This window comes from Eulemur rufifrons, chromosome 20 (assembly GCF_041146395.1).
Source record: "Eulemur rufifrons isolate Redbay chromosome 20, OSU_ERuf_1, whole genome shotgun sequence".
Lineage (NCBI taxonomy): Eukaryota > Metazoa > Chordata > Mammalia > Primates > Lemuridae > Eulemur > Eulemur rufifrons.
Window position 1 is genome coordinate 7,612,755 of NC_091002.1, and position 10,184 is coordinate 7,622,938.

The 10,184-nt window shown below is 54.5% G+C and overlaps 1 protein-coding gene across 1 annotated transcript in view; it reads left to right on the forward strand.

The window, feature by feature from the left end:
• DOK7 (docking protein 7) overlaps positions 1-2,113 on the forward strand; it is a 32,123-nt gene extending 30,010 nt beyond the window's left edge. The window contains exons 9-10 of the mRNA XM_069495934.1: positions 1,531-1,683; positions 1,977-2,113. Of these exons, the coding sequence (XP_069352035.1) occupies positions 1,531-1,683; positions 1,977-2,113 (290 nt within the window). The remainder of the gene's footprint in view (positions 1-1,530; positions 1,684-1,976) is intronic.
• Positions 2,114-10,184: the final 8,071 nt, after the last annotated feature.

Sequence of the window (10,184 nt, forward strand, 5' to 3'; positions counted from 1 at the left end):
CAGGCAGGGGACAGAGATGAGTCTGACCTTGGTGGGTTTGGTGGTGTCTGTCAGCCCAGGGAGGGGCTCCTGGGAGAGGGGACACAGAAAGGCCAGGATGCAGTGTCCCCTCTTTCTGTGCTTTGTTCCAGAAAGTTCTTGAGGCAGCACAAACACTCTCACGAGAAGATTAAAGCAAGGGGGAGGGCAGCCAGAGGCTCTCAGGCGGGTGGCCCGAGGGAGAGCCTCAGCCAGGACGGGAGAGCCCGTGGCAGGCCAGTGAGGAGCGAGAAGGGCTTGTCCTGAGCCCCCTCCTGCCCGCCCTGCCCTCGGCTTAGAGCCTGCCATGCGACTCTGGGTGGTGCTGGGTGGTCCAGAACCTTCCGTCTCCTCTCCCTGTGCTCAGGCCTCATGCTCCTTCCTGCTTCTACCCTCTCCCCTCCAACCCACCCATCCCAAGGATCTTGGAAAATACGGATCCAATGCTAAAGCAAAGTGCCATGCCGCAGGGGCCGTGTCCACCCATGTGATCTGGGGGCCCTGGCTCCCCTTCTTGGCCTTCAGCGACCCCTGGGCCCACCTGGCCTCCTTCCCAGGCTCACCCCCTAGGCCCCAACGCCCTCCCCAGCTCTCCAAGGCCTTTTGCCCCGCCACCTTCCCTGCCTCCTGGCCCAGCGGCTCCCCCGGGCCCCTCTGCCTATTGTCCTGGTTACTTGGCAGAGGTCTGTGTTTGATCCCCTGTGTGACAGGGCCTGCCTGAGCCTGGAACAGGGTGGGGACGTATGCATGGAGCCCATGGGGACAGGCTGTGGGAGGTGCAGGCTCCGGCCGGCTGAAGCCTGTGCGCACCGTGGTGGGCACCCGCTCTCCCTCCACGCGCCTGCAGGGCCTCGTGGGAGGTTTTCTTTTCCTGTGGCTTCTGTGTGGTACAAATGCTGCAGATTTACAGGAATCCCTTGCCTCGGAGCGGAGATTTTCCGGGGACTGGAACGCTCAGTCTGTCTTTGCTGAGCCGGGCACAGGGGCCACCCTCGGTTCTCTATGCTGGGGCCTCAGGCAGTGGGGTGTCTTCCCGGCCCGTCCTGCTGTCTGGCCCAGAGCACACCAGGGTGGAGGGCAGGTCCCAGCTCTGCGTCTTCCTGTGGCCAGCACAGGCTCTGAGACGTGAGCTCTGAAGTGGGGACCGGGCCACGCGGGCCTGGGCACTTGGTGCCACTGCTGGAAGTCCCACACCCCCCTCGAGCCTGTTCAGCCCGGCACAAGGGGCCCTCCTCTGTCCTGCCCCAAGAAGAATGGGCCTTGGGGGCCCGGGGGGCCAGTGATGGCAGCAGGCAGAGGCGTGTGCTGTGGGTGGAGCACAGCTCCTTCCAGAAGCCTCCTGCATGCGTGGGCCAGGCAGGTGGCAGTGGGTGGTCTCAGGATGGGGCAGTACTGGGCCAAAGATGGGTGGTCCAGGACAGCAGGGGAGCCGGGAGGCCCAGGAGAGGCAGAGGGTGGGAGGAAGGGGCTGGGCGGGGAGGGGTGGGCTCAGCGCAGCCCTTCTCCCCACAGGAGCCCCGGGGCCGGTGGCTGTGGACAGCCCGGGGCCGGAGAGGCCGCACGGCGAGGTGCCTACCTACGTGAACATCCCCGTCAGCCCCTCCTCCGGAAGGCAGCTGCACTACGTGGGCCTGGAGCTCCAGGAGGCCGGCTCAGGGATCCGAGGTGTGTCCAACACAGGCCCGACAGGATTGCTGGGACCCACAGCCCCGGGGCCTTGAGCCCTGGCACTGGAAGAGCCCTCGGCCAGGAAGTCCTTCCTCTTGCCAAGCGGGGGAAGTTTCCAAACTCATAGCTGGCCAGGCCACATGTCCTGAGGGTGTTACCCCACCCCAGTCCCTACTCATCTCCCAGGGCTGCCCGGCTGGCTGCAGGGGCGGTATCACAGCGGGTGGTGGCACGGCCCTGGCCAGGTGGTGCAGGGCTGCAGTGTGAGGCTCACCCTGGGCTGCTTTCAGGGGCCGGCACCTCCCGCTACGCCCAGATCGACATCGCAGCCACCGAGACGGCGCAGAGGGTCGGGGCCCAGCATGCACAGGCCCGGGAGGAGCGGCTGTCCGAGCTGGAGCAGAGGAGGAAGGGAGCTGCACAGTGACACCTGCCACGGCGGGACTGTCCAGGCTGGCCATGCCTGTTGTCCCGAGGGGCCCCAGTGGTGGGAGGTGCAGGCCAGGCGAGGCTCTGGGGCCCCTGCAGCTCATTCCAGCGGGTGAGAGCCTTGCAGAGGGGCTTCTCTCCTCCTGCCCAGCCCCCGCCTTGCTGGTGCCCAGCTGACCCTTCCCTTGGCCTGAACATGTCACTCTGGGCCTCAGGTTGCCCTCAAGGCCCTGCTCCCAGGCAGCGGCAGCTCCGCTCCCTGATGTGCATCTCAGTTTCGGAGCAGTTTCCACAGCCTGGGATGCAAACTGCCCTCTCACCCTGGAGGAGATGACTGCACGGATGACAGCCGTGTCCTAGCATAATGCTCACCCCCAGTGGCGGCACAGCCCCTGCCGTGGGAGGAGCCCGCGCCCCTTCCCGCTGTCTGCACCCCTTCACCACCACTCTGCAGTGCCACCTCCGCCACACTCCAGCGCACCCACCTCCTGGGCCACCCGCTGCCCTGCGCCCAGGAACAGCACCGCCAGGGAGCCCAGGCAGGCGGACTGCCCGCACCTGCTGGCCACCAGCGCTGCTGAGGTCTGAACTTAGCCAACCGCAACACTTCTTGGGACCCGTTTTAGGAAGCCATGTAAATAGTGTAAAATTGTTACTAGTCTACTTTTGGCAATGTGTATTATTCCCACCGCCCCCACCCCTGCAGTCTCCACCCCCCGACACTGAGCCCACGTCCTGACACTGGGGAGGGGCTCAGGGCCAGGCTGGCACTGCTGCACCCTTGGTGGCATCGGGTCAGTCTCATGGGCACTTGCACCAGACGGCATCCCGGGTTTGGGCAGTCACGTGGCCTTTTCACGGCTCAGAGGGCTGATGGGATGTGTCGGTGGGGGCTCCACCCTCAGCCCCGCCTTCCCTCTCCCTCCGCTAAAGCCCACCGAGGGTCCCGTGGGGCTGCGGTCAGCCTGTCCCAGGGATCACGAGCGGCTGGCACGGCTCTGCCCTGGGGACCCCCAGGTGGGCCAATCCCAGAATGCCGGGCCCCCTGGCCCCCAGGTGACTGTTGGGGGTGCCCTGGAGCCCAGGAGACGGGAAGCAGGGCCAAACCAGAGCCAGCCAGGGCCAGGGCAGATGTCACTCGCCTCAAGCGCAAAGGCCCTGGGACTATCCCAGCAGGCATGGGTGGGGCCAGGCTCTTAGCCTAGAAGGCCCCCCATTACCAGCCCCTGGCAAGAGTTTCTTTAAAGCTGTAAGTGGGGGTGGGGCAAGGCATGGCCACGCCCCAGTCCAGGGCTGCAATGGTGTCAGGGCCCCGCCAGGTGGGAGAGAGCTCTGATGTCCATGCCCCAACCAGGCCACAAGCGCCAGCTGAGAAGCACAACTTGGGGTGCACGGCCCGGCCCTTGCCGCACCCTGGCTGGCTGGAGTCTGCACAAAGTGGGACCAACTGCTTGTGTCTGTGATGACGAAAGGGGCTAGCGAGTCTATAAGGGGAAGGTTTGGAGCCCAGACCTGGGCATGACTGGGCATGACTTCAGCCACACTGCACCATGGGGCGGCCGAGTCACCTCCTGGGGAAACATCCACCAGAAGAGGACAGATGTGGCCCGGGGCGGCTGCTGTGGGGAGCCGGAGGGCAGGGGCCCGAGCCAGACCCCCAGCAGTATGTGCTCCACCACCGTGGGACCAAGCAGGTGGTGGAGGGGCCACGCCCCCCAGCCCAGGGCAACCCCTCGAGGCCAGAGCGGGATTGGGAGAGTGCCTGACGAGCTGACGGTCATCCCTGCAAAGCTGCCCTAGTCCCGAAGTGGAGCACATGGGCCAGTGTGGCCACCGGGAGGCCCCGGGGACCCTGGAGTCCAACCTGAGTCTGCACAGGGCTCCCCAGCGCACCTGGCCCCCAGACCTGACCTCCCCTTGGCTGTGTGTCCCACTCATCACCCCCAGCTGCCCTGTCCCTCCTCCTTTTTCCCTTTGTCCCCCTTTGTTAGACCAGGAGCCTCTGCCCACCCTTCCCATGTCCCTCCCGGTGCCATGTTCCTCCTGGTTCCCCTGTCCCTCCCGGTGCCCGTGCCACAGGAGACTGGAGCATTAGGGACCAGCTGTCACATGCAGACCAGACTTTAGGGAGCGAGATGCTCCTGCCAGCACAGACAAGGCCTGAGCTCAGGCCAGCTGCCAGCGGCTCACGGGGGGTCCTGCCTGTCCTCACCCGACCCTCCAATGCTGGCTTGGGGCAGCATCTGTAATCCCGGGAATATCAGCGTCAGGCAAGATAACTTATTTTGAAAAAGCAAAATATTAGAAACAGCTTAAATGTCCATGGATAGGTGAGTTGTCCGATCACACAGGTGATCCTCCTCCAGACAAGGACAGGGGTCCTCGAGGCGAGCTGGAGCGGGGATGGTGTGAGTCTGTGCGGGAAGGTCTTGGGGCACACACTGTCTCTGGGGAGGCTGGAAAGCAGGCTGACACCACACTTCACCGAAAGACACCCAAAGCACGCAGACGGGTAGACAGAGCTGCACACCGCGTGCTCCTGCCCCACTGGACCGGGGAGGGAGGGCCTGGCTTTGGGCCCCCACCGCAGACTAACCTCCAGGCTAAACTCGGTGCTGCTCATCGTCACGCATTTCTGTGGGTACTATCGTCTGCACTGTTTAAAAGTTTACATAACTGGCATCCTACGGCGGGCATTGCCACGGCTTGTCTCCTCCTGACAGGGAGTCGCAGGCACCCTGCTGTCGGGGCCCCCGCTCACCCAGTGGTTCACAGCATGCCTGGACCTTGGCATGCTGGCCAGGAGTCCCCGAAGGACAGGGGCGATGGGGGACAGCTTGTGCTACTGGAAGCTGCCTCCTTGTGGCAGGGCGCTTGCTTCACGGGCCGGGTGTGGCATGCTGGGCAGGAGAGATGCACATCCTAGACTTTTCTAGATTTTAGTCAAAGTTTTCCAAAGAATTCCAAATTAACTGTAAAAATGTACAGCAGCAGAGGGCAGGAGAGTCCCAAGAATTAGGGAGCTGGAGCTGCCGCCTTCGTGCGTGGCGGCACATGACGCTGCCTCAGTCTGAGCTCTGCCCCGCGAGACGCGCGTATTTGCACTGTGACCGCCACACACCTTCACTGGCCGTCGGGACTCCTCCTTCGAACCGGCCGTTTTTATCTTCTGCCCTCTCTTCTACTGGCTTGTTTACCAGGAGACAGTAACGCTCATTTATATTCCCCATGATGGAGAGTCTGTTAGAAAAGACAGCAAGGCTGGCGCCAGCCTCCCTCTAGGACATGTTACCTCGCGACACGAGCACGTCACGACAGGAACATGCGCACGTTGCTGCTGCCTTGGTCTTGCAGCTCCAGGTGCTATTTCTGGCCTTCCCACTGCAGGTTATGAGGACTGCGCTCTTTACCCCATCTTCACACAAAACGAACACCTCCCGTCCCTCAGATTTATGCTGGGATTTGGGCTAGATCAGTATTCCGTGCTGACCTTACTTGACTTGCAAACTCCACTGACAGGCGAGCAGGGGAGTGTATCATTACTTTTGCTTCCTTGCTCAACTTCATAGCTTCCCCTGGAATGCAATTTTCTATGTACTCATCATTAACATATGGTCAACTCTCCCAGCTGTAGTGATATAAATCTCTCAAAACACTCCAGCATGTTAGGCTGCCAATCATTTCTACTGGGTGGAGCCAAGTCTCTCCTGGAAGCCTCCTGCCCAGGAGACGATTGTGTGGCTGCCATCTTCCCAAATCAAAGCACTGAAATCCATCCCACCTCTCCTGGGGTGGACCCTTTGTTGTGGATCCTCCATCTTTTTTCTTGATTTATTCTTCCACTCCATGTGCCCTTCCTCCAGGAGCAACTGCGGACTGGGTGTCTGGGGGTGAATTTGAGATCCAACATGCTGAGGAAAAAATCTACATTGTACTTTCACACGCCACTGCTAGCACAGTTGGGTATAGAATTCTAGGTTGGAAATTATTCTCCTTCAAAATTTCAAAGTCACTGCCCACAAGCAGACTTGTGCCACTCTGATACCTAACTCTTCCCATGAGATCCAGTCTCCTCACGGTACCATTTGAGAATCTTTTCTTTGCCTCTATCGCTTTTAAATTTACAATTATTTTTACCTGCTATACTAGGGCCTTGCACTCTGAAACTTGCTCTTCAGCTGTGGAAAATCTTCTTGAATCATTTGATAATTTTACCACTTTCCATTTTCTCTGATCTTTTCTGGAATTCTATTATGCAGATTGTTGGACCACCTGGGGTGCCCTTTAAAATTTCACGTTTTGCTTGCTATTTTCCGTCTCTTTTCTGCTACGAGACATTTATTTTTCAAGAGCTTTCCTGTCTCGGTGTGTTTTATGGTGTCCTGTTCTTGCTAGAAACGCACTCTGATCTGAGGATTTCCTTAGTTATTTACAAACAGAAAAACAAATCTCAAGTGCACATCCTGATAAACTCTTCACATATACAAACCACGTGAAGACCTAGAACATTCCTCATCAGTCAGAGCTCCCTCCTGGCCCCATGCGGCCAGCGCCGCGAGTGGCCACTGCTGTCCTCCACCACTGCAAGCCTTTCTCGTGCTCAGCATAAGGTTGAAATCCATCTACGCTGCTGTCTTAGTCCATTTGTTAACTGCTCCTGTTCCGTTACACAATCACACCACAGGTTATCATCTGGTTCTCTGGCTGACGGACGTTCACGTTTGTTTCCAGATTGGACTGCCATGAACAAAACCACTATGAACATTCTTGCAGACACACACATTTATTTCTCTTGGGATATGTGTGGTAGTGGAATTGCCAAGTTATACGGTAGGGAAATGTTTGCTTTTTAAAAGAAACTGCTAAGTATTTTTCCAAAGTGGTTTTTACCATTTTGTATATTGCACCAACATAAGAGTTCCCGTGGCCACACGTCTCTCACCAAGCCTTGGTGTGGGCCTGTCTTTCCCACTCCAGCCGCCCTATGGGTGTGTCGTGGCAGCTCACTCGCACGTCCCTGATGATGCTGCTGAGAGCCTTTCGTCTCTCCTGACCACTTGGGTAACTTCCTCAGTGAAGGGCCTGCTTACCTGTTTGCCCACTGAGAAAACTGGGTCGTAGGATTCCTGACGCAGCCTAGGATGAGCACTTTCTCAGATATGGCTGTATTTTCTCATTCTCTGCCTTACTAGTCTCCTTTCTTAAGGTATTTTTTTTTTTTTTTTGAGACAGAGTCTTGCTCTGTTGCCCGGGCTAGAGTGAGTGCCATGGCGTCAGCCTAGCTCACAGCAACCTCAAACTCCTGGGCTCAAGCATTCCTTCTGCCTCAGCCTCCCAAGTAGCTGGGACTACAGGCATGTGCCACCATGCCCGGCTCATTTTTTCTATATATATTTTTAGTTGTCCATATAATTTCTATTTTTAGTAGAGACGGGGTCTCGCTCTTGCTCAGGCTGGTCTCGAACTCCTGACCTCCAGCGATCCACCCGCCTCGGCCTCCCAGAGTGCTAGGATTACAGGCGTGAGCCACCACGCCCGGCCTCAAGGTATCTTTTGATAAGCAGAAATTTTTAATTTTGATGAAATCCAATTTTTCTTTTTCTTTTATGACTCTTCTTGTGGCCTGTTTAAGATATTCTCCTGTTTGCCTCTAGAAGCTTTTTAATTTTAGTTTTAACATTTAGGTCCACACTCCGTCTTGACTTTCATGTATGGTACAAAGTTTAAATTCTTCCCCTAGATGAGTTGCTCCAGCTCCATTTACTGAAAAGGTCTTTCCTTTAGAATCCAGAGGTACCATTTGGTTCTTCAAAATCTATTAGGTAATTCCACAGTTCACAGTTCCTTGAAGATGTTTTCGTCTTTTCTTTTGCAAAAAATAAACCCTTTTATTTTATAGTCTGTCACCGGTCACTGGGCATCTTCTGTCCTCCTGTTATCCCCACTGCTTCTCGCTCAGGTGCCTGTGTCCTCTGTGCTTGGTTACTTTCAACTGTGAACCATTCAGTGTTCATGCAAAACCCTTTTTGGCTTTGAGAACTAGCACCCAGATAATTCTTCCAGAGAGTCGTGCTGACTTCCGCAAGGGGGCAGTGCACGGCCAGTGTGGAGCCTGCATAAGGAGGTTTGGGCTTCAGGTTGCCTGAGGCACGGGAGTGACGCTCGCCCGGCGAGCAGCTCCTACAGGGCTGGCCGTGGTCAGCTCTTGCCAGGAACGGGATTTTCTCCCTTGACTCACCCTGAGGGTATGGACTCTGGGTCTCAGCTTGCTATGGAGGTTCTCCCTGGTCTGGCGCCTGGACACCTGTCCTCTTTGCCAACAGGTCCACCAGGACTTGTGCCTGCAAGCGCCTGGACTGGCATTGCTGCCGGGGCAAAAGCACCCAGTGTTCTGCTGCAGAGACCTGCCGGGCTCCTGCTGTCCCTTAATGTGGCCTTGCTTGTACCCTCCCAGCCCGTCAGACTCCAGGACTTTCCAGAGATGGTTAGTACTTGCTGGGGCCTATTTATTTCCAGTGTGACGGTCAGTCCAGACAACCTAGCTCGCCATCACTGGAATCGGAAATCTCCTTGTTCTTTCTTCCAACATGCACCCAAGGTTATAAATCCCCTCAAAGCATAGCTCTAACCACAGTTCCCCAAGTTCTGGTGTGCAGTATTTTCACTACCATTCAGTCCGAAATATTTTCAAATTTCCAGTATGATTTCTTCTCCAATCTATGTATATTTTTTTAAAGTTTCTAAATGTACTTAACTGTCTTTTGATCACTGATTTCCTACTGATTTCCTTAACTGCACTGTGGCCAAAGACTGTGATCTATATTGCTTATCTATGCATTACCTTCTGAAAGTCACTGATGTTTGCTCTGTGTCCTAGTACACAGCCCATTTTTAAATGGCCCATGTGTGCTTGAGAAGAATGTTTTCTCTAAGGGCATAAGTGGATCAAATTGTTAGCTGTATTGTTCCATTCTTTCATATTCTTAATGATCTAAGCTTCCATTACAAGAACCTAGAACAAATTAAACACAAATTAGGTAGAACAAAGGAATTTTAAAAGAATAAAAAGAGCAGAAGTCAATGAAAAAGAAAACAGAAAAACAACAGAGAAAAATCAATGTACCCCAAAGCAGGATTTTGGGGGAAAAGAATATATAAAATTTACATGGAAAGGTCAGACACAAATGAAAAAAAAAAAAAAATCTATAGAGTCGATAAACCCTTAGCTAGACTGATGAAAGGAAAAGAAGAAAAAACTCAAAGTACGAACACCAGAAATGAGAAAGACGAATATCACTAGTCTATAGTGATTAAGAAAAGAGGATATTGTGTACAACCTTACGTAAATTATTTTGATAACTCAGATGAAATTCCTTAACAAATGTATCTTTAAAAAAATGACATGGGAAGAAATAGAAAATCCAAACAGCCTCTTATCTATTTTTGAAAATTGAGTTCTTAATCAAAAACCTGAGTGCAAAGAAAATGCCAGGCCCAGATGGCTTCACCCATGAAATCTATTTGTGAAAGAAATAATGCCAATCCTGTACAAACTGTGGCAGAACTTGCTTTAGGAGGCCAATTTAATGCCAATAACAAACGTGACAGAGACATCACAAAGCAAGAATGAGCAATAGAGACCAACGTCTCTTACAGACATTCATGCGAAGTCCTTAACCATGTATCCACGTATCAGCAAATCTAATCTGGCTGTACAGAAGCAGCGCAATACATCACGGCTAAACAGGATTCATCCAGGAATGCAAGGTTATTTTGGTACGTGAAAATCACTGCAATTCACCATGGTAACTCGGTAAGGAAGCAAGCCTTCATGAATAGGCATCAAAGAGCACCTGACCACATTCAACACCCAGTCACGAAAATACACTCAGAGCTAGGAGAGATGGGAATCTCCACGATCTGATAAAATGGATCTATAAAAACCCTAAAGCTAACGTGAAAGACTGCACACATTTTCACTAAGATGAGGAATAAGATAAGGATGCTGGCACCGGACATCCTTGCCAGAGTAGTAAGAAAACAAGGCACAGGCCAGGCGCGGTGGCTCA